The sequence below is a fragment of the Urocitellus parryii genome, chromosome 2, assembly GCF_045843805.1.
Source record: "Urocitellus parryii isolate mUroPar1 chromosome 2, mUroPar1.hap1, whole genome shotgun sequence".
Taxonomy (NCBI): domain Eukaryota; kingdom Metazoa; phylum Chordata; class Mammalia; order Rodentia; family Sciuridae; genus Urocitellus; species Urocitellus parryii.
The window spans coordinates 44,089,519-44,114,356 of NC_135532.1; the positions used below are offsets into that span (position 1 = coordinate 44,089,519).

Consider the following 24,838-nt stretch of genomic DNA (forward strand, 5'->3'; position numbering starts at 1 on the left):
GCCCGCCGGGAGGAGGGGGCTGCGGGGGGAGGGGCGGGAAGCGGGGAGGAAAAGGGGAGGGAGCCGGGGGCGGAGGAAGGAGCGAGGGGCGGATTCTGCGGCCGTGGGAGGCGGCGGCGGCAGCAGCAGCCGGGAGCGGACCGCTCGGAGCCGCGCAAGGGAGCGGGACCGAAGAGGAGAAGGAGGAGGCGGCGGCGGCGGAGGAAGGGACCGGCGCGGGGGCGGGAGAGAGCGGCGCGGCGGAAGCCAGAGACGGCGGGAGGGCCGGTGGCTGCCCCCGGGCGGGAGCCGGGGCGGCGGCGGCGGCGGCGGCCGAGAGGGACCGCGACGAGGGAATCGCATCCAGCGGCCCCGGCGGCGGTGGGGGCCGGGGTCCGCGCGCCTGGGTGGCCAGCCGCGGGCCAGCGCGATGGAGCCGCAGCACGTGCGCCCCGCGAGTGGCGCCCGCAGCCCGACCTGGGAGGAACCGGTGGGTACCGCGCCCGCGCCCACCCCCTCCCGCTTCTACTCTGTCCCCCCCGCCCGGGCCGGGTTCCGTTCAGGAAATGGCCAGGGATGAGGTCCCCAGCTGCTTCCCAGCCGGGGCAGCGCTTCCTCCGCCGCCCGCGCGCCGCCCGGATCGCCTTTGTCCGGTCGGCTGCGCTTTCCCCGAGGGGCCATTGGCGACCCACTGGTGACGGTCCTTAGAGGACCGCTTCCGTGCTTCATCGACTTTCCAACTTTTCACTTGATTTTCGAGCGTGGAGTGTAGGCAGAGGGACAGGAGAAAGCCAGGCTGTGCGGTCAGCGTGTGGGGCTGGGACGAGGTGGGTCTTCCCTCCTGAGACTGCTCCCTGGCAATCACCTGGGCGCACAGGTTTTTAAGGACCGCCGCCTGGGGAGGCCGATCGCTGCTAGAAGCCAGAACCACGCCTCCGACTCTTGTCGGCCGCCACAGCCACAGGCTTTTCCAAGGGTCAAGGGGTTTTGCCGGGGATGAAGCCAGAAGCTAACTTCGCTTTCGCCTGGGATTTCGCTGCACACGCAACACGGAGGTTGAGTAATTTTAGGGGCCGAGAGTAGTGTGTGCATGTGTCTTTTGTGTGCGAGGATAAGGAAGAGAAGACCAAGGGTCTTTGGATTTATTTCCCCAGACCCCTTCGACTTATTTTTTTTTTACAACTCAAAACAGAACCATCTCGCATCCCTCCGGGGATTCTAGAATCCCGGTGCCACTCAGACCTCAGTAATCCAGTGTGGGTTGCTTTTTCCTTGGCATCGAATTTTGACTCTCTACGCCCTGCCTGGATGTTTGGTACTCCGTCTCGGTTGAAATTCTGAACTGGTCAGAAAAGCTTCTGTTCTCACCCGCGTTGCGGACTATAAGTTCGGATGCTATTTTCCCAGGGACTCCGCGAGTTTGGTCGGGCCGGCCTCAGCCTGTTGAGAGCTTCTAGGTCAGGTGCCAGGGTTGGTTCTCCTTTTTCTTTTCGAATGTGTACACTCCAGCTCCCTTGCTCAGGGTACGTTTCTCTGCCTCCTGTTTCCTGACCTTTCAAAAGTGTCCTTGGACTCTGATCCATCTGCATCTGCAGCTGTTTTTGCTTTTGTGAATTTGAACATGTTGTTAGGTCGCCCATCTGCTCATATTTCTTCTATTGTGGTTATCACTGGGGAGTAAGTTGTACTTGAAATTAAAAATACAATTTAATTTTGACGTTTAAATTAAAGATCATTGAGAATTAAATCCCAGTGACCTTACTCCTATACTTTTGTATTTGAAGTCTTTTCAGCACCTGGGTACTTTAAGCCCATGCCTCTCACAATTGGAAACACCTGGTCATATGTAGTGTTTCTTTAGGGTAGTGATGTCAACTACTTTGCGCCCAGCAAATTAAAGAACCCCCTTTCTTTTCCTTTTTTGAGGTGTTGGGGATTGAACCCAGGAGTGCTCTACCACTGAGCAATATCCTTAACCCTTTTTATTTTGTATTCTGAGAGGGGGACTGGCTATATTGCTCAGCCTAGTCTTGAATTTAGGATCCTCCTGCCTCAGCTTCCCAAATTGCAGGGATTTACAGGCATTTGCCACCTTGCCCAACCTCTTTACTTCTCAGAAGTGACAAGAACAAAACCACTCATTTATTTTCTACAGAAAATATTCAGTACCAGTTTCACCACCAGAAATGTGTGCGTGAACTGTGACACTATCCAGAATGTAGAAATCGCTTTTAAAAATTAGGTTCATTTTCTTTAAACATGAAAGGCCTTTGTATTTGCTCAGCAAATGTTTTGGTCCAGCACCTATCATGTTCTGGAACTGTTGGATAGCGTTTAACAACCCAGACACAAAGCATTGTCCTCAGAAAGCTTGCATTCTTAATTCAACAGAATGTTTAACGGTTCCATGTAAATGATTTCCATTCAGAGAGTCCAAAAAACATGTTCAGGAGAACTTAGACTGGTGATATAAATGTTATTTCTGATGAGTTTGAAATTTTGTGGTCATACATGTTATGACCACAAAGGTCTATTTTAGGACTAACAAAGGAAATTCTTATTTAAATTCTTAAAAAAACCCAAAAACCTCAAGTTATCCAAATTACTTAAAAGGGGCATGTACATGGGGATGGAGTTGTAGCTCAGCTGTAGAGGGCTTGCTTAGCACGTGTGAGGCCCTGAGTTCAATCCTCAGCACCACATAAAGATAAATAAATAAAATAAAGGTATCTTTATACAACTACAAAAAATATTTAAAAAACCGGGGGGGAGGCATATACAATAAAAAGGAGGAATTTATTAGGAAAAAAGTGTTTAAATGTTAAATATTTCAGGCTTGTGGAGCAAAAGAGGAAGAATCAGCTTAATCTAAATGTATTGAAGGAACACAAATCCATCAAAATTGGATTCTTGACCTTTGTCTGGGTCAGTGATCTCTTTAAGAATTGATTAAAGCAATGGACTTTCTTCTCCAGAAATGCACCTAAATAATATACTGTCATGGTCTTTTGCAGTCATTTGCTTAACAATAGAACAAATTTTGAGAAATGCATTTGTCATTGTGCAAACATTGTTTAGTGTACTTATACAAATTAAGATGGCTATAACATCACTAGTGGATATAATCTTATGGAACCACCCTCTTACACACATTTTAACACAATTTCAAGGGAATCAGATTTTATGAAAACCAACTTGTGGACCCTCAAAGAGCTCAATTAAGAACACCTATTTTCACTTGGACTCCATTTTTAAGTTATTTAAAAATCTACTTTTTAAATTCAAATATTGGCAACTTTGCTTTACCATGAAAGTATGCTCATTTACATTTAAAAAGGACTATCCAGTAGCAAATAAATGATATTAATATTACACTTATCCTGTTGCATTATCCCTTATGGCATATAACAAGCAGTATTCCTATTCTTTTTTTTTTTTTGGTGGGGGGTGTACCGGGGATTCAACTCGGTCGGGGGCACTTGAATACTGAGCTACATACGCAGCCCTATTTTGTATTTTATTTAGAGACAGGGTCTTATTGAGTTGCTTAGTGCCTTGCTTTTGCTGAGGTTGGCTTTGAACTTGTGATTCTCCTGCCTCAGCCTCCTGAATCATGGGGATTACAGGTGTGCGCCATGGCACCTGGCCTTATTATTATTATTATTTTTTGGTTAATATTATTTTTAGTTGTTGATAGGCCTTTATTCTATTTATTTATATGAGGTGCTGAGAATCGAACCCAGTGCCTCACACATGTCAGGCAAGTGCACTACCACTGAGCCATAGTCCTAGCCCCCATTCTTTTTTGATGTGATCTAAAATGTGATAATGAGTCTACTCTTCGGGCAGAAGAGTGAATGAACTATCAGGAATGGATGCTAGCTAACTGTAAAGGAAACATAATTTCTTTTCTTTTTTCTTGTTTCTTTTTTATTGCGTTGGGGATCAAAACTAGGCCTCGAACTTGCTAGACAAGGGCTGTACCACTGAGCTATATCCCAGCCGAGAGAACCGTACTTCTTGTCAAAAATGCACCCATGTCTGCAGCTGACAAGCAGTTGCTGGGACTTCATGACATTCTTTGTTCTTTAAATGGGAACATTTAAATTAGCTATTAGTCCCTCTACTCTGGCTGGGACATTGGGCCTAAAGATGATAATGTTAGCATTTAAGTTTCCGTGTATTTTCATTAATGCCAGCTTTGGAATATAATCAGGTCTCAGTGGAAATATAGGCATTACCTAAATTTATAATCAATTAAAAAGTATTTTGGTTGTGGGTATGGATTGTCAGGAAGATGTTTAGCCAAGCAATCCTTACTCAGAGTAATATCTTGGAGGAGGGGGTAAGTAGAATTCAAGCCAAAATTTACAAAATGTAGGACTATTTACAAAGTAATTCTTTCTTTCTTTCTTTTTTCTTTTTATTTTTTTTGGTACTGGGGAGTGAATCCAGGGGCACTTAACCACTGAGCTACATCCCCAGCCAGTTTTTGTATTTTATTTAGAGACAGGGTCTCACTGAGTTATTTAGGACCTCCCTAAGTTGTTGAGGCTGACTCCTGATTCTCCTGCCTTAGCCTGTGGAGCCACTGGGATTACAGGCATGTAGAATGTAGTTCTTAGTGGAGGGGTATTAGAGTACATTTCACCTACTACATTTTGTTTATATTTCCAAATGATATAATACCAGATAGTGTCTGTAAAACAATCCAAATTTATAAAAAATTAGGAAGGAAAGAGTTTCAAAGGAATAGGATCAGACTAGAAATGAGAGATAACTAATGTATTTCTGCATTATATTTAGATAATGAAAGATTTTTGCCTTAGTTACAAGGGTGACCACATGTATGTGCAATTGATACCACAATTGATCTCAAATCTTTTTCATTCAGATAACAACTAAGGAAATTTTAATAAGATAAAGTTTTGAATGTTAAGTTATGAATATGTAAGAAAAGTGTACCATGGAAATTGTTCTAAAGTTTTAGTGAAAACAGTCTTCTGGGCTTGTACTTGGTCAACTGGCAAAGTTCCTTGAACATGTGTTCCTTACTGATGAGGAACAGGAGTCCTAGAATATGAATTTTTAAATGTGCACACTTGTCTTCAGGATATAAAATGTAGCATTCAGCCTGTTTATGCTATCATATTTAATATTAAACCACAGAATGTATGGAATTTAAAAGTTGTTAATGGTATTCTGTTTTGTTATGAGTAGTGATTGATAAGACTATAATTCAGATTACATCTGTAGATAGTTGTATGTTAATATTCATAAAATTGGTATGAGCATGATATTTGGCTATGATTTATGCATCTTCATATATATATATGAATGATGCAGGAAATCTCAGAGATCTCAAAGTAACAATAATAAAAGTACCTTAAATTAGGGATTCTCAGAAGAGATGGTTGAAAAGAATTTTGATGAGCTTCCTTTCTTGGGAAGTGAGGTGGCATTTATTCATTTGCCTACACCATATTTTCTGAGTCATTTATTTATTTTTTGGTACCAGGGATTGAATCCAGGGGTGCTTAACCACTGAGTCACGTTCCCAGCCTTTTTAGAGATAGGGTCTTCCTGCAGTTGCTCAGGGCCTTGCTAAGTTGCTGAGGCTGGCTTTGAAATTGTGATCCTCCTGCCTCAGTCTGGGATTATAGGTGTGGACCACCACACTGGGCTCACCCTGAATTTTCTACAGGGTAGAGAAATTATAGAGCTGACTGTGAGGTTAAATCTTTATAAGTAAGAAATACATTTTCTTTGAGGTATTAATTTCCCAGTTCCTGGATGTAAAAGTGCTGTAAAGTATCTTTAAGCAATCAGTGTTTGAATTAAAGAATAAAAATGTAATCCAAGCAGGGTGTGGTGGTGCATGCCTGTAATCCCTGTGGTTTGGGAGACTGAAGCAGGAGGATCAAGAGTTCAAAGCCAGCCTCAGCAATTTAGGGAGGCCTTAAGCAACTTGGTGAAACCCTGTCCTTAAATTAAATACAAACAAAGGCTGGGATGTCACTCTGTGGTTAAGTGCCCCTGAGTCCAATCCTTGGTCACTCCCCCCCATATGTAATCCATACTATTCCTTTTGGATCACACAGTAGGCATAGGCATTAAAAAAGACTTTCCATTTAACCACCCCTTCCCTGAATTCTGGAAAATGTTGCTATATAAAACTTGAAAGCATAATGTGTGAGTAAATGATAGAGGACAAATTTATTTTTGTTATTTAATATGATAAAGTGAATAGAACATTTGAATAGTAATCACAATTTTGACTTTGGTCCCAGTTTGTGCTTTTATACATTAAAAGAGGGCTGAATTAAACTTATTCTTTCAAAAGACCCTTTACTGGGTATCTTTTACTACATTGCTAAGTCATAGACTTGTCAGTGACTAAATGTCAGATGGGGATAAAGGCCATTATTTTGCTTATTTTTCTCTTAAAGAATTTCCAGTGATATATGTGTTTCTAGATATAAAATTACGTGTTTATAGGGCCAGAAGAAATCTTCAAGTTCATTTTGCTGGCTCCTTCTTTTCCTAAGCAGTAGCTGAAGCTAGAGAAGTCATCTCTGTAAGCATTATGTGGCAGCAGTCTCCTTGTCTTGGAAGATAGAAACTAGTCAGTGCATTTTACATTTTCATGAATTTAATCTACAGTGTTAGGATTTGCATACTCTTTCTTAAAACTTGTTAGAACTGTCAGCCCTAACACATAAATCAGATTATTGTTGGAAGTTATATTGCAACTAGGAGGGAAAAACCCAGAATCTTAGTTATAATTAAAAAGTTGCATGTGTTGTTTTTAATATTAAAAAGTTGCATATATAAGTTACATATATACATATATGTTATATGGAGGAATGTTAAAGGTCAAGTCAACCAATAAATAAATAAATAAAATTAAAAAGGAATGTGTATAGAAGGGTAAGGACATGTTGCAGATACTGAGTGCTTTATCCAGGTGAAGAGACCCAATGGTCTGTCAAGGACTTTGTACCCTATTTAAAAATATAGCTAACAATAGTTTGAAGTTCTCTTTGGATGACAAGAAGAATCTGTCATTTTAGTATTTTCTCTTCAAGCTATTCCAGACCTGCAAGGGACCTTTGAATATTGAGTGTGCATGATCTGCAGCAAGGCTGCTGTTCTCAAGCACCCACACAACTAGCTTGCAAGGGGCGAGTTTTGAGCGGTGACTACAGCCTGTTGATCCCATTTCCTCCTGCTCCAGTCGTAGTTAGGGAGTGGCTCTCCCAGGACTTCCCAGTGTGTGTACGTGTGGTTTTTTTCCCCCTCTCCTTTTTAACACCCCGCCCCCACCGCCCTGTGTTTGGGTACTGGTGTTCACATAGCTTGAATGCCTTGTTTTCTTTCAGGCAGTCTCGGTTAGCACTTCAATTAAGACATTTATTTCGCACTCTGTCGTCTTGGGCTGCGTATCCTCTCTGGTTTCTGCGCTCTCTCTGCGCCCTTTCCAGTTTCCTGTTAGCCAAAGGGGATTCCTCTTTCTGAACGAAAAGTTCTCAGAGCAGAGCTAAACCTCCAGGAAAATACCCTTCACTTCCTCGTGCGCCCGATGGGGGTGGGGGTGGACCAAAACCTAAACACCACCACAGTGGAGAGAGCTCTAAGAACCGGCACTTCCAGGCGGAGGAGGGAGAGGTATGGTCCCCAGAGTGGGGCTGAGGGTCGTGAGACAAACACGGGGCAGAGGGGACTTTTTTTCTGCTGGAACCATGCAACAAGGCCCAAGTGTCTGCAGAGATTCGGGGTCCAGGAAGTGGTGGGATGCCCTCTAGGGGGTCGGGAGGTAGATCCAAGTACTGAGAGGGGCCATTCTTACCCTTGCTGCCCATAACCAAGGGAGAGAGCACCATCCGTCCCTGCCTGACCTGTGGCGGGATTGACTACTACCTAGGTTTTCTGCCATCCTGCCCTCTAGTCCATCCCGAGGACCCCAGACCCTAGAGGAAGTAGGAGGGCGTTTGGCCTATCCCTTTGTCATCCTGTCCTCTCAACCTGCGCTGGTCTTATTCTGAGGTTGGGTACACAGGGGTCCTAGTCGGGAAAGGGTTCTGTGTCTACAGTGCTTCATTACACAGAAATTCTGGCGGGAATGGAGCAGAAAAGCCTGTCCAGTCCCTGACTGCTGGGCATCTGGTCCCCAATGATCCTTTCCCCGTGGGGGTGGCTAGGGTAAGGGTAACCGAAGATGGCGGCATCAGCTGGGCGCCGGGTTCAGGGCACTGCCAGGGTGGAGCCCACCCTCTGATCTCTGCCACCGCCCCACGCCGGGCGGTGCTCTGTCCCTGCAGGAGTCGGAGAGGATGGCGGGGGCCAGTGGCCAGCACCACCCTCCGGGTGCGGCTGGAGGAGCTGCTGCCGGGACTGGCACTGTGGTCACCCCCTCCGCTGCTTCAGCGGGGCCCGGAGAGGATTCGTCTGACAGCGAAGTAGAGCAAGAGGGACCCCAGAAACTGATCCGAAAAGTGTCCACCTCGGGGCAGATCCGGACCAAGGTGAGGCGGGAAGGAGGGCTGCGGGAGCGTGGAGATTGGGAGGCGGAGGAGTTGGGAGGTGGAGAGGGCGCCTGGGGCGCAGCAAACGCGTGCTGGGTGCTCCCAGGAACTAGAGGGAAAAGGGGAGGGGGCGGGGCCTGGAGTGTGGGGCGGGGTTTGGGGGAGGGGAGGGGCCAAGGGTGCGGACTAACCACCGCAGCCTGGGATTCCAGGCCTGGGAGCTCCAAGGCTTCCATGGTGGGATCCTGAGTCCCTGTCAGGCTGGGCCCGAGGAACTGGGAACTAGTCGCTTGGCAGGAGCGTGAGAAAAGCTGAACTTAAAAGAAGTGTTTTATTTTTTCCTCTTTGTGGTGGCGTGGTTCGGTAGCATGTTCGCTGCGTGTGTAGGCCAACCAGCCAGACTAAGGTGCGCCTGCCACTTTCCTTCCAGTGGGCAGAAGGCTGCTCCTCTCTTGGCTCAATCTGGGAGGGTTGGTAGGAGGTGACACCTGGCATCCTGTCCTCCTCCTGCGGCTGTCTGGTAAGCAGAAGCCCTGAGTCTACACCAGTGGTAAATGGATGGTGCTCCTTGTTCGAGCACTCACCTTGCATCCAACAGAAAGCTGGCCAGGTTTTCGTTTTTGCGAGTTCCTGCAAAGTTAGAGTTGAGACCATACATCCACGGTTGTTTTTGATAATTAAAAAGTTGCATATATGTCACATATATACATATATGTTGTTATATGGAGGTTATGTTACTCGTTTATAAAGCTTTGTGCTGTCCCGGCCTGTAAGGTTCCAAAGTTGTCTTAATTTGATCATGAACACAAAGCAAATGATTATGGATATTAAAAGATTATTCGTAATGTTCATCTTTAAAAATCCACAGTGAGAGTTTGTTGTCAATGAACAACTTTCATGAGGAATTCGAAAAGGGAACCAGTAAAATTATTGGGTTTGGCTGTCCTCTTTAAAAATAAATTTGCAGGGCCTGGGGATGTGGCTCAAGCGGTAGCGCGCTCGCCTGGCATGCGTGCGGCCCGGGTTCGATCCTCAGCACCACATACCAACAAAGATGTTGTGTCCGCCGAGAACTAAAAAATAAATATTAAAAAAAAAATTCTCTCTCTCTCTCTCCTCTCTCACTCTCTCTTTAAAAAAAAAAAAAAAAAAAAAAATAAAAATAAAAATAAATTTGCAGCCACAGGGAGTGGCACATGCCTGTAATCCCAGAGATTTGGGGGTGAGCAGGAGGATCACATGTTCAAGTTTAGCTTCAGCAACTTTGTGAGGCCCTAAGCAACTTAGTGAACCTCGTTTCAAAATAAAAAATAAAAAGGGCTGGGAATGTAGCTCAGTGGCAAATGCCCTTGGGTTCAATCCCCATTACAAAAAGTGAAAATTAAAAAAAAAAATTGCAAAAGTCATTCTACAACTATTTTCATGAGAATTGGTTTCCTAAGGTCAGTGAACTTGTGGTAATAGCTAAGATTATACTCTTTAATTTTGTTGTTATCTATGGTTTGGGGTAAAGCAAGTTTATGGAGACTAAAGTGAAAAAGCATAATTATTTTTGGTTTCTGTTTGACTTTCTAATAAAAATATTGAGCAGATTTTGCTATGAATACAGATAATTATTATCATTGAATAAAATGTTTGAATTTCAAAAAATGTATTGAATATGAAAAATTCTGCATTTTACACTTGCTCATATATGTTAGGGTTCACATGAATTCATCAGCTATTTATAAGTGAACACCTTAGATCAGGATCTTAGATTGCTGAGACCAGTGAGCCTCAATCTCACATTCCACATCTCACAATCCGGAATGTTTATATATTCTAAAAGCTTCATGAATTACAGCCCTTCTTTTCCTGCTTTGTGTGCGTATGTGTGTGTGTTACTGGGAATTGAACCTAGAAACACTGTACAAGGAACTGTATCTTTGGCCCTTTGTATTTTTTATTTTGAGGTAGGGTCTTGCTAAACTGTGGAGCCTGGCCTTGTGCAATCTTCCTGCTTTAATCTGACTTGCCTTAGTCTCCCAAGTCATTGAGATTACAGGCCTGTACCTCTGTGCCCAACCCAAGTATCTCTCGTCTTAAATGTTGATTCTCAGGGAAGAAGGTGAGGGTGGTGAGGGAATGTATAGATTGAGAATTGCTAAATTTAACTGTTGATTCTTAGACTTCAATTCTAATTCAGGTAAGAATTAAGGGAAGAATCTTTAGAAAAAGATAGTCTCTTGATCCTTTCCACTGGTGTGTAAGATGAAAAAACTTGGTGGACATGGGGCCCCAGGACTAGCTCAAAGCCCAGTCACATGTAAGATAACACTAGTAGTTCCTGCTTATACATTTGGAAGATTCACCAAAAGACCACTTGGTCTGGCAGATTGGGTTTACTAGTGGTGGCTTCAATCCTGGGAACACACATGTAAACTATATACATACATATGCACATGCTTATGTTTATGTGCTTTCTTTATCAAGCATTTATCTGTAGATGAGTCCAGGGCTTAAAGAAGAGTATATTGTACATAGAGGGCAAAAATATTTCTTGAATAACTATATATTACATACTTACATATAATGCTTCTGATATATGAATATTATTAACACAGGTGTAGTAATTTTAATTTCCTCTAAGATTAGGGTTGTAAAGCTACTTAGTAGAGAGTTTAGGTTTAGGGTGAAAAAAGGCTGCTAACTGAAGAAATTACCTTATTTAAAGTGTTCTTTGTAACATTTTAAATGATTTGGACATTAGTGAAGGACATTAAATTACTGGTGAATTTGAAAAATGTTCAGACTTTTTCTTAACAGAAAAAGTAATACATGCATATGTTAAAATGTTCAGACAGTAGTAGAGATAGATGTTACATGTTAATAGAAAGGTATCTAATAAAAAGTAATTTCCCTCTTACTCCAGACCTCTGGTCTCCCTTTCATAGGCAGACATTGGGGACACTTTTCTTTTTCTTTTTCTTTTTTTTGGTGGTGCTAAGAATTGAACCTGGGACCTTTGGAATGCTAGGCAAGTTCTTTGTCATTCACTATACGCTATACCCTCAGCCCTAGTGGTGACATTTTCTTGGTGTGCTTCCAGAAAATTTCTATGTACATACAAGTGTGTGTGTGTGTGTGTGTCTGTGTGTGTATGTGTATGTATACACATATATATCGAAAAATATATATTATACATATATATACATTTTTATACATATAAATATATATATTTTAGAAGTACATATTGTATATATGGACATCCTTATCTTAAAAATACCGATAGGAATGTTTTATAAACATGTTTTCTTTGAGATATAATATGGAGATTATTTTTGTAGTGGCTTTTATACATACCTCATATGTGTATAACTGTTCTTAATGATGGAAATACATTCCATGATGGAGATATATTCCAATATATTAGATTGAGCTATGTGAAATTGCCTTATTAGCAGGTCAAAATTGGTGAAAAATATGGAATTTCAAATGGTTCAACCTAACAAGACACATTATTTAATGAATCAGTTATGTATGGAAGGAAATAAGGGTTTATTCTAGGACAACACATTAATCTCAGCTTTTGGGTGGTGGACATGTTGACTTTTTAAAGTAAAGAATAGGACTGATATGCTTTCAAAATCAGTGTGGCCGGGCTGGGGTTGTAGCTCAGTGGTTGAGCGCTTGCCTTGCATATGTGAGGAACTGGGTTGGATCCTCAGCACCACATTAAATAAATAAACAAACAAACAAACAAATAAATAAATAAAAGAAAGAAAGATATTGTGTCCATCTACAACTAAAAACAATTCTAAAAAAAAATCAGGGTGGCTTAATAAAATCCTCATGTAGGTCTTACTGCCCTCCTCCCGTGCCTACCTACATGGTAGACTTTTGTTTCCCTTTTCATTTTCCATTCCCCCCTTGGTTTCTTTGTAGGTCTTGCTGCCTCTTTACTATTTTTTTTTCCTTTTTCTCTTTTCATTGTTTTTCTTTTCTGTATCGGCCGAGTGGAATTTCACATGTTAAAAACTAGGTAATTTTAGGGCTGCCTTTATTTCCCCGAGGCAAAAAGTCCTTCAAAAATGAAAATGGTTCTGATGTGGAAAGCCCAGTGGGAGCAGAATACTGCTCTTTTTACTTCCTTTTCTTTGCCTTTCCCTAATATTCCTGAATTTGTGGATTTTGTGTTCTCTGCAACCTAGAGAATAACACAGGTATATACTGAGAATGAGATTTTGAAAGAACAGTAACACAAACTCCAAACAGTTGGGTTTTGAACAGGAGTGTGAAGGAGGCTTTACATGCTTTCTGTTGGTTCATGAATACTGTAATCTTTAATTTTTGCAGGAGTGGCCAGAGGAATCTTAGACAGCTTGCAGGCTAGATTGTTCAACTGTCATAAACAAATGGGAACTATCTCAATGACTTTTTCGGCCATTGAGTCATCTTGGCTAAGGTCATGAAACTTGTGTGTCAAAAATACCTCCTGATTAGGTTCATTGTGTTCTCATTACTTTTGATATTTATATGTATTTTTATGGTTAATTTTTTTTTTGAGGTGGTCACTGGGGATTGAACCCAAGAGCACTTTACCACTGAGCTACATCCCCAGGCCTTTTAAAAACTTTTTATTTTGAGACAGGGTCTTGCTAAATTGCTGAGGCTGGCCTTGAACTTGAGGTCCTCCTGCCTTATCCTCTTGAGTTGCTGGGATTATAGGCATGGGCCACCATGCCCAGCATTTTATGGTTAATTTTGGATGGCCATAATTGAGTCTTTAAACTTAGAGAAAACATAACTAAACACTGTAAAGATATTCAGAACTTTGGGACAGTGTTCTATGTGGATTAAGAAATCTCTTTACACCTAGTAGGAAAAGAATAATGGTCACATTCTTCAATTAGTATGTTGGCTTTAATTTAACATGAAAGATGTATAAATAAACTTCTGTACTTTGATGATAAAGCAAAATATAAAAATGTTGTTTATAATTTTCTGTGCTTTATGAAATGTAATTTATGCAATTAAGACATCATTTTTTTTACCATTCACCCTCGGTAGAGTAGACTAGGGAAGACTTGCTCAGTGTTTTCCATAGTGTAGGTGGTAGCGTGTTAGTAGGTCATGATGGTTTAAGTGCAGTGTTTAAAACCCAAACAGAATAAATTGGAAAATATTATTTAAAACTATTAGCTGCAGTTCTGGATGGAAACATTTTAATTAGGCAATGATCCAAATAGGATGAGAAACAGAAACATGGCCAGAAAGTGTTAAGAAATGAGAATAAGGGCTGAGGGTGTGGTTCAGTGGTAGAGCACTCACCTAGCATGTGTAAGGCATTGGGTTTGATCCTCAGCACCACATATAAATAAATAAACAAATTAAAGGTATTGTGGCCATTTACAACTAAGAAACAACAAACAAAAAAAGAAAAGAGAATAATGTGATACTGACAGGTTTATTGTTCAGAAACTGAATATAAAATGAATGGCAAGTGGGAATTTTTACATGTTGATCAGTGACGAGCAGCAAGATATCTCAAACAATAATCAATGTTCATCTATGGCAGAAGTTGGCCAACTTTCTATAAGGGACCACATAGTAAATATTTTAAATTTTGTAGGCCATGAAATCTCTGTCAAAATTACTCATTTCTGAGAATGATGGTTACCAGGTAGGGGCCCGAAGGAGGGGTGCAATGACGTTGGTCAAAAGGTATATTATTAGATAGACAGGATAAATGGGTTCTGGATCTTATTCTGGACAATAGGCTGAGTTCTGTTGTAACTACAGAGTGCTTACCATCCTTAATAATGTATTAAAAAAATGTATTGAAAATTGCCAAGAGAGATCTCAAATGTTCTCACCATAGAAAAGTATGAGAGGTGATAAATATACTAATTAGTCTGTTTTAAGTATTTCATAATGTATACATATATCAAAATATGTCACACACTAGAAATATAGACAACTATTATTTGTCAATTCTACCTTAGTTAAAAAAGAAAGAAAGAAAGAAAAAAATATTTACCTAACTGCCATTGTAGTGTAAAGCAACTATGGACAATACTTACGTGTGACTGTGTTCCAATTAAACTTTATTTAAGGATAGTGGCATTCAAATTTTACATAATTTTCTCCTTTTTAAATGAATCTGTTTAAACATAAAAATCACTTGTTGACTATATAAAAGCAGGTGATCAGCAGGTGTGGCCCATGAATACGGTCTGAGGGCTGTAGTTGACTGACCTGTTCTAGAAGGTGGAAAATGGTATAGTTGGCTTTGCAAAGCACTGCAGAGTTAAGGTGCTGCTAAATACAACCGGCACTTAAGGAACCAAATAAAGCTAGATTTCAATCCATTTTAAAAATTCATCTTTGTAGAACATTTTATTTTTAGCTTGGTTTGCGTCTTTGCTTCCATTTTAATGTGAACTAAATATAGACTGGAAACTCTGACTCTCAGTTCAGTAATATATGGTATAACAGCTTTCTTTCCATTTTGATTACAAATTAAACATGATATCCCATTATTAAAGATAAGAGACATGATAAATAATTTACCAAACCTTTACATATGACTTAAGATGCATTATTTGAGGCTATCTAAATTTAGAAAGCTGTCACGAAGTTTAAGGTTGTGTGTTTACTGCCTGGTGGGAATGGTGAAAGGTTATAGGAAACCACTGTTATAAAGGACCTGGGGTTTCTTTCTGTTTCCAGGGTGCAGGGTTGCACTTATTGGATTTGTTAGGCTTTACTTACTCAGGAAATGTGTTTATAAGCAAAGGTTTTAATTAAAGAGAGTTTGTTTTACATCTAAGAATAGACCTTTGGAAAAGACCGTAACATGTTAGTACATTGCAGTTTCCCTGGGCAAATTTGTTTGGTTTTGTTGGGTATTGAGAATTAGACTCTGTGACTATTTAGTCACTTTAAATACATTCATATTTTTGATTTGGTGAAGTGGCTTAATGTGGTCAAAGGCTATTATTGATAACAGCTTTAATTTAGAATTCAGTGTGTTTCCATTTTTATATAGTTGCTTCCCCCCACCACCACCACCAATGAAAATGGATAGTAATAACTCCCTCCTTTCTGCTTTTCGTTATGCGGGTATTTGGAGAACTGTTAGGCTCTTGTTTTACATCAAGGAAATATGATTAATTTTATCATGTGTGGAACTGGAATCTCTAACCTTCTCAGGAGCCATTTGAGTACCAGGAATTTTTCAAACCACCAGAACGTAATTTGGTATCATGAATTCTTTAAATGTTAGTTTGATGTATTTATTTCAGATTTCCTGTTTCTTTTTTTTTAATTAAAAAATATATTTTTTCAAAGAGGCGGGGTCTTGTTGTGTGGACCAGGTTGGCCCCACACTTCTGAGATCAAGCAGTCCTCCTACCTCAGCATCACCAGTAGCTGGGACCATTGGTACACCACCGTGGTCCACAGCATGCGGACACGTGTGCAGTCAGCCTCTCTTGCTTCTCCTGGCCTCTACTTCTCCTTCCTTTTCCTCTCTCCTCTCCCTGAAATTCCTCTCCTCTCCCTTCTGCTTCCTCTTTCTTCTTGCCCCTGTTTCTTAATTTGCTTAATCTGTGAGCATCTCTCTTATCCATGTTTTAGATTTCAAAAATGCCTTTTGGCTCTTGAATTCTGTATTTTTGAGTGACAAGCCTAAGAGTAAACATTTGAGATGAGAGTTTTGGAATTAAAAGTTTTAGCTGAAATGTACATTAATTTTAACTAAACTGAACAAAAATATTGTTTTTAAAAACATCTTCAAAAGAACTAATATAGAAGAAAATGTTTCTTGGTACCTAACTCTTCAGATGGGTTTTCAGAAAAAGCAGTTTCACTTTTATAAGGTAACATAGTATTTTTAAAAGGTCATGATCTACCTTTTAAAAAGGGGAAAGATTTATATGATCTGAAGGGAAACTAGAATATGATGATATAGCTTTAAAAGTAATTTTCCATTTGACTTATTAAGAGAGATTTGAGGAACAAATGTGAGTAAAATTTATTTTTAACTGGTGAAGAAATGAAAATGACAATTTCTTTTTTGGCCCAGTTTTCTATATCTATCTATTTTTTTTTGGGGGGGGGTCTTGAGGATTGAACCCAGGGAAGCTTTACCACTGAGCCATACCCCAACCCTTTTTATTTTATTTTTTTATTTTGAGACAGGGTCTCCCTAAGTTGCCCAGACTGGCCTTGAACTTGGCCACCTTCTTCCTTTAGCTTCACCAGTAGCTGGAATTATAAGTATGTGTCACCACACCCAGCTAGCCTTCTATTTTATGTAGAAAAGAAAATGGCAGGAATGTATACCTGAGCAGATATACCATTTTGATTTGGATTATTCACCCAAGCTCTTGTATTACTTTAAAATTGTGTAATATAGTATTTGATACATACCTAAGTATGTAGGCTATCTCTGCAGTTGGTGAAGCACAGTGGGAAATGGACACCCGGGCATCTAGCTTCAGAGTGAGAACACTTTCTATAGTATACATCTATCTGTGTGGGCTTTCCTTTATTTTACTCCTTTGCCCCTCAATTCACACATTCAAAAAATATTTATAGTGTCTCCAGCACTGCTATGGGTGCCAGAGATAGAACAGTAAGCAAAATAAACAAAACCTCTGTTCTCCCGAAGTTCACATTTTAATGCAGGGAAAATTTATGAACTCATAAATATGTAAATTGCGTGGCATATGAGAAGGTGAGAAGTGCTATCCCAGGAAAGTGAGAAGTGCTATCCGAGAAAACAAAGCTTGCATGTCAGTGAGGGTGGAGTGGGAAGGGGTTGCAAAGGAGAAGCTGTCCCTGAGAAGGTGATATTTGAGCCACAATCTCAAGGGGATGAGCTAGGTGGCCCTCTGTGGGAAGAGCAGTCTGAGATGAAACAGCACTTGCAAAGATAAGAGACCAGAGCCACAAGGAGGAGATCAGTAGGGCTGAAAGGACTATGAAGAAAGCAGGTAGAATGCTGGAATGCATCAAAAGTAAGAGAGTTCTTAGAGTCCCATGCATCAGTAGCTAGTTCGGGTTTTATGTCTATGTGCGTGTACCTCAGGAAGCTAAAACTATTGATTTGTAAAAGGAAATTGTAGGGCAGAAAATAAAAGATTAAAAAGCATACATTTATACACCTACAATACTAGTCTACGGTAATATTGATTGAACCCTTGGAATATAAACCATCTGTTGTCATTGTCATTTGGAGAAATGCTAAAATCGGGGATTTAGTGAAATCAAATGAGCAGCTACACAGAATATCAAGGTTCTTCAGAACAATTAGAAAGTGCTGGGTTTGCTCCTTAGCTCTGTCATGTATTGTTAGGTGACTTGAGCATGCTACTGTGGCAAAGAATGCTGTTCCCATCCATATCTGTGTTTCTCTTATTCTTTGAGACCCACCATTTGACTTTGTTTCTCACTTGCAGATTGGTGGATTATGTGACTGTGTTTCTGGCTAGTACAATACTTGTGAGAATGACGTCTCACTTGGCCTCTAAAGCTCTTTGGGGGATAATCTGCACCGTCTCTTCCTTCATCTGCCAGATAGATACAGATTATCTAGTGGAAGGTTCCTGAATTCCTGAATGACTTAATGGAGCAGAGGCCTGTGTATTACTACTCATTCCACTTCCACTAGCCACAGTAGATTGTGACAAAAGGGAGAAATATACCTTTATTGTGTTAAAGCTCTGAGATTTGGACTTTGTTTGACTATCAGCTAGCATACTCTGACCTGGACTCTTCATTTCTCTGGATTGTGGATTTCTCATTTGCAAAGTGGTGGATGTAGTGATTTATATTATTTGGGGTAGTAATTATGACTAAAGAAATACAGGGCTTTTGTACCCATAATTATAATTGTTTTAAAAAATTGGTATAAAATCTAAATAACTCAATGACTCCTGATATATGTCTTTGAAGTAATTTGATCAATAAAATATATTGACTGCTGTCTTTTTGACTATTTAAAGGGCTTTATGCAACTATCATATTTTTTACAGGTCATTATTTAATAATTAAAAAATATTTTCTAGGGTGAAAGACCCATGGGATATAAAAACAATCCATACTGCAGGAGCAGTGAAGATAGCCTTGCTCCACTTGATGAGTTTAGCTAGGGCCAACCTTGTTTCCAGAGTAATGTATATCACAAGAATCTTACGAAAAAATACTTTTTGATTTTTTTTTTCGGTTGAATTGGAATCCAAGGCTTCATGCTAGGCAAGCATTCTCCACTGAGCTACATCCCCAAACCTTTTATTTTATTTTGAGACATTAAGTTGCCTAGGATGGCCTCTAACTTGCCATCCTTCTCAGCCCCCAGCCCCCATAGTAGCTGAATCACCATACCTGGTGAATGTTTAATAGGAGCAACCACCTGGATGTGGTAGTGGAAGTTAGTGACCTGGTCAGATTTCGGTGGTACCATGGCCAGATCCACTGTATCTTGTATTGATCTTTGAATCTTGTCTCCTTTTCTCACCTCCTGTTTATCCCTTAGCCCACTGCCATCTAGCATTGGCCCACCAACTACTTCATGAAACTTCTTTTGCAAAGGCCCCTTAATTGAATTGCTCAAATCTAATGGTCTTGCCTTAGTTTTCACCCAGTTGTATATGTTTCCAAATTTTGATGCCGTTGACCATTCTCTTCTCACATCTTCTCCTTTCATAATTTTAAGTTCTCTTCTCTATCTTATTACCCTTTTTACTGCTTCTCAGTCTTTATCTGTGAAGCCTTTTCCTATTGCTAAGTGTTTTCATTTCTTAGGAGTGCTATTTTAGCTCTATTTGCATCTTCCTTAGTTGACCTGTTCAATTAAGTTAGGATTTGACTTCAACTCCATCGTTCTTCCTCTAGCATATACTTCTTTTGACATCTGGTTATTTTTTTCTTTTACCTAGTAGACATCCCCTGTAGTGGATCCCACCATCAGCTTCTCCTCAAAATCCTCCAACTGAGCAGATTTGGACACAGTCTCCCCACCTCTGACCAAATTTATCTTCACTACTTGTTTTATCCTGTAGAAGAGATTTCCCTGTGGTTAACTTCTTTTCTGGTTAATCATCTTCATTAATTCCTTTGCTTTCAACAAATCTGCATTCAGTGCCAGCTATGATTCAGCAGAGTATGGGTATCAGTGATATAACAGTGTCTGAAACATAGTTTCTGACCTCATGGAACTCACCACCTGTCACTGGTCACCTGATTTAATCCGTTCTCTATTTTAATGCATTATCTCATTTAATCTTCATGATGAAACTATGAGGGTGGTAAGTACAATTATTCTTCCCACTTTAGAAATGGGGAAAACCAAGGATTAGAAAGTAACTTGCCCAGGGTTACACGGTTGTCAGGTGATCTGTTTGATTCCTGCTTTCATTATTATGATATAGTATCTCCTTCTTCACTGTATGTGTCTCTTATGAATTCATCTTTTCTTTTCTGCCTTCATTTAACTTTTACAAACCATCCCTTTTTTCTTTTTGCATGGATTTCCTTTCTGGTGTATTTTCTACGCCACTGCCAGAGTTATCTTTATAAAAGAGAAGTATGATGCATAATACATTTGTATAAGCTCTTAGACATTGCCTGTTATTAGTGGGATAAAGTCTAAATTTCTTAGCATGGTTTAATAGGTTTTTTCAATTTGATGCTAAACTACCTTACTATTCATTCAATTAATATTTTTTGGTGACTATTTATTCTAGGTGCTGGGCTGGTAAAATAACATAAAAAGTTCTGTTGTTGTAGAACTGGTATTCTATTGAGGGAGAAGTTAATAACCATAGGAGCAGACAGATTTATATAACACGTAGGGTAGGTGTTCATAAGCATAATGAAGGAAAATAAAACAAGGTAAAGAGAGAACAATGGAGTGGTGTGTGTGTCTGTGTGCACGGAGGGTATTTTGGTTGAATTCATCTAGGATGGATTTTCTTAATAAGGATATACTTGAACAGAGGTCCTAATGAAGTATCATGAACTGTACAGACCCTGGGCTCACAGCACCCCAGGCAGAGTCAATGCCCTGACATTCCAGTTGTGTTTGCTGCCACTGTTAACCCTCTGGCCAGTCATGCCAAGATCTCCTCTGCTCCCAATGTAAGGCAAGCATTTTCCCAGCTGTTTGCATATATTATTTGGTCCACTTGAAATGTCCCCTCTTTTCTGATTTCTCTTTACATACTGTTACTTTCTCACATTCTGTACTGTGTAGCAAGCTTTGGTAAAATATGAATAGAGAGGACTAAGAGAGTAAGAAGAAGGTTAGTAGGTTAATACATAGAGCAGGAGTCACGTTCGGTTTAAAGATGAATTACAAATTTGGTCTCAAGCTTCCTGGCAGCTGAAGCAATAATAACACTTTCAGAAATTTCCTGTCAGTGGCAAAAATGCCCTCCAGATTTTAATGGGAAAGAGAGCTTTCCAGCTCTTCTTGGCAGGACAAGAAATGTGTTCTATTGGACTTTCACTGATGGTGCTGAGGGACGAAGTAGCTGTTCCCATCACCTACATCAAAACACAAACTCAGAAGGCAACCTTCTGAGTTATACCATCCTCTCTCATAAGGTCCAGACGTCATCCAAACTTCAGTTTTGTGACAGCAATTCTTTGGGGGCATTTAAGTAAGGCATTTTTAGTTATGGCTAACTCCAGGCATAAAGTCCAAATTATTTTTGAAGATTGAATAAACATCATGAACTTGAAACAGTCCTTCCATTAAAGTGGATGTTGGCTGGAATACTTTTAAAGTCTTGTAGCTCTCAGGTTATCTGCGTTTTTTTTTTTTTGTTTATTTTTTTCAAGTACAACTGTAAAGAGAGGTTGAGTGTTATGTTCTCAGCTAGTATGAAAAGGATAATCTGGTGTTTCTTGATGATGCTCAAACAAAAAAATGATGAAATCATTCTACAGCCACATTTTAGAAAATATGTTTGTAGAGTTTCACGAGCACATTGCAGATTATTAAGAGGGCTATACATTTCAGGATTGTTTTGAAAATAGTGTTGACTCCATGGACCCCACATAAATTCTTAGGGACACTTAGAGAACTGTGTTAGTGGAGTGTATTTGGACTTAACTGATTTGAAGAGAGTTCCATGAGTGTATCTGGATGAAGAGGTGGAGCAAGCAAAAAGAACAGCAAATGGAAAGGCCCTGAGGTAGACACACTTGACACATTCCCAGAACATTGGGAGGCTAAGGATGGCTGGAGCATAGTGAGTGAAGGGAGACTGACTAGGAGGGAAAAAAAATCAGAGAGGTCAGGGGGTGGGGCCGAGTGGTGCTGTAACAGTTACCTGACAATTTTGCATATTGGTAAGCACATAATTAGCACATAGATACTATTTATCATATCAATATCGAAGGAGTATGGTTGCTGGCCCAGAGTAGATTTAATCTTAAAAATAAAACCAGTATGTAAAACAAATTTTTTTTTTTTTTTTTTTAAAGATGGGAGAGAAATGAAGCTGTAGCTGGAGAGGGATCCAGAGGTCCAGGGAGAGCTTTTAAAAAGTGAAATAATATTTTAAGAGGAAAAAATATGTTTTGGCCTAAGGAAAGTCATACAGTTGAAAGGGAAGATTAGATACAGAAAAGAGAAAAAAAAAATTGCAAGAGCCATGTCCTTGTATGTGAGAGATAGGATGGGGTAATATGAGAAGCCTGTCTTCCCTTGGAGCAGCTCAGTTCATCCACAGAATGTGATAGATGCATGGGTAGAAACTTCTGGAAGTTCTTTTCTGACTGTTTTGATTTTTGCAGTGTACTAGGAAGCTAGGTCATCAGGTGAGAATTAAGATGAAGGAGAAAGTATTAGAGATCTGAGGAGAGAAGAAGAGTAAAACATTCTTGAGCAGGGGAAGGAGAAAATGGGCCAGGGAAATGCAGTATAAATACCAAGTTGCATCGAAGGCACCGCTGAGAACAGTGACCATGAAATTAAAGTAAGCACTGTCAGCCTAGTTGTGGGACCATGTTCATGGTGGAGTAAGTGGAGAACTGGGTTCAACCATGGATGCAGTTTGTCTAAGTTCGGCCAGGCAAGAGGAGACAAGGAGATGGGAGGTGGATACAAAGGGGAGGTGACAGTGACAAGCTCTGGAATTTATGCTGGGCTTGAGTCAGAGTCTAGGGAATAACCGTGGGATCACGAAGCTAAGATGGATGGAGCAGAAGATGGTTGACAAAGATCAGCTCCAAGAATGAAACTTCATTCAAATTTTAAAATGAAGGAAAAGAAAGACTATGAAAACAAACTATATATTTTTAATTATTTTTAAATATGCTTTAGAGAGGCATTAATAATAGGTTTTGCTAGGAAAATCTCTAGATCATATATGCACAGCTGCTCACCCCCCTTTAGTGAAATACAAATATTTTACTTAGAACATGAAAAAGAAAGTTCCCCAAATGGATAAATAAATCTATTTTGGAATTTAAAAAGCACATATACAGAAAGCCCTGAAATGTGTTAACTAACCCAAGTCCCAATTACAATTCTTATTGGGTAAGTTACAAAACCTCCGAAAGCCTCAGTTTCCTCTTAGGTAAACCGGGGAAAGCTGTTGTGAGGATTAAGAAGATAAAGACCATCTTGAGGTGAATGGCAGTCTTTCCAATAGGGTAGCCTGTTCTTGAAAGGATACAAGCCAGGAAGGTGCTAATGAAATCTTGCAGTCATAGGGAAAGAATTCCCACGCCTGTCTTGCCTCTGGCAAGCCAGAAACCAGAGCTTTTTGATTGTAAACTTTTTGTAGATTGTGTCTCATCTGAGAAGGAGACAGCAATTTTATCATAGATCTAGTTAAGATTCTGCAGTAGAACGGGAAGAATGTTGAAGGAGATCCAACCTTCTGTAATAAACACTTCTACCTTATCATCATCCATTTATGTGACAACAATTCTAAATTATTACCATAAGAGTATTCATGTTCTTGCTCCTCCTCCTCTTAAAGAAGAAGCACTCTGCTTGGTGGATCAGTTCTTTCCTTCTCCTTTGTTATGGATAGGCAAAAGGATATAATGAAAGGATGGGGAAGAAAACCATCCTGTGGCATTATTACCTTAAGGCCCCCGTGGGTATGGAGCAATTGAGAGGCTGGAATAAAGAAGTCAGGTTCTTAACTTTCCTGTACAATAAGAAGGCAGGCAAATCTGAGCATTATGTGAGCCATTCCCTGGGAAATATTTGGGCGAGGGAGGAGGACTAGGGTTCCATACTTAGTAGGTCAGAGAAATAGCCAGTAAAGTATGGATCATGGTCACGATTATGACCCCATGTTTACATATAGGCTGATGAAGCCTGAGGAGCTTGGTGTACTTTTTCATTAACCATCTATATGGTACAACGTGAGCACATGATCTGCAGAATAGTATGAAGCAGTTGTACGTCATGCTCACAGGAGCATTATTTACAAGGCCCCCCAAATGGAAGCAATTCAAGCGCTCTTTGATGGATGAATACATAAGCAAGATGTGGTGGATACATATAATGAGAAATTATTCAGACCCATATAGGAAGAAAATTTTGACACATGTTACAATGTAGATGAATCTTGAGAACATTATGCTAAGTGAAATAATCCAACATCAAAGGACAACTACTATATTATTTAACATGTCTGAGGTATCTAGAGTAGTCAAATTCATAGAGACAAAGAATGGTAGTTGCCACCAGTTGGGAGAAGGTAGAATGGGGAGTTATGTTGAATGGATTTGGAGTTTTCAGACTTAAAAGAGTTCTGTGAGCTCACAACATGAAAATCAATGCACCACCACAATGCATTAGACATGCATGGATACTTACTGACTTTGCAAAGCTAAGGAAAGGAAGCTCTTGGTCTCTCCAGTTAGTTGGATGCAAATGAAAGGTTCCTAAAACAAGCTCTTGTTAATGAAAGTCAGCATCTCTTGTTGTACATGGAAAAATCGCAATTGTTTGGTGCAGAACTGGCAAAAGCTTAAAAACAAGTTTAATTCAGACTTGGAAAAATGAAGGGAAATGGGAGTGGGCCACCAGGTTGACTATTTTAACTAGCTGCTGTTGGATCAAAGAGAAGTGGTAATTATTTAATCACTTTGGAGAACTGACCATGTAGCAAAGAGGGATTTAAGCCAGCATTTAATAAAATAATGAGTTGCTGGGAATAAAAAAGTTCTCTGGATGAATCCTGGTGGTAGTAGCACAATAGTGTGGATGTACATAATACCACTGAACTGGACATTTAAGAATGGTTAGGATGGTAAATTTTATGTGTACTTTATCACTTTTAAGACACTATAAAACAGACTTTCAAAAATAAACT

At 40.1% G+C, this 24,838-nt stretch overlaps 1 protein-coding gene across 2 annotated transcripts in view; it reads left to right on the forward strand.

Moving 5' to 3' along the window:
* The first annotated feature begins 372 nt into the window (after positions 1-372).
* Positions 373-24,838, forward strand: part of LOC113175707 (diacylglycerol kinase eta) — a 184,159-nt gene continuing 159,693 nt past the window's right edge. For both annotated transcript variants that reach the window (XM_077795200.1, XM_077795201.1), the window contains exons 1-2: positions 373-469; positions 8,301-8,504. In XM_077795200.1, the coding sequence (XP_077651326.1) occupies positions 410-469; positions 8,301-8,504 (264 nt within the window). In that variant the 5' untranslated portion in view covers positions 373-409. The remainder of the gene's footprint in view (positions 470-8,300; positions 8,505-24,838) is intronic.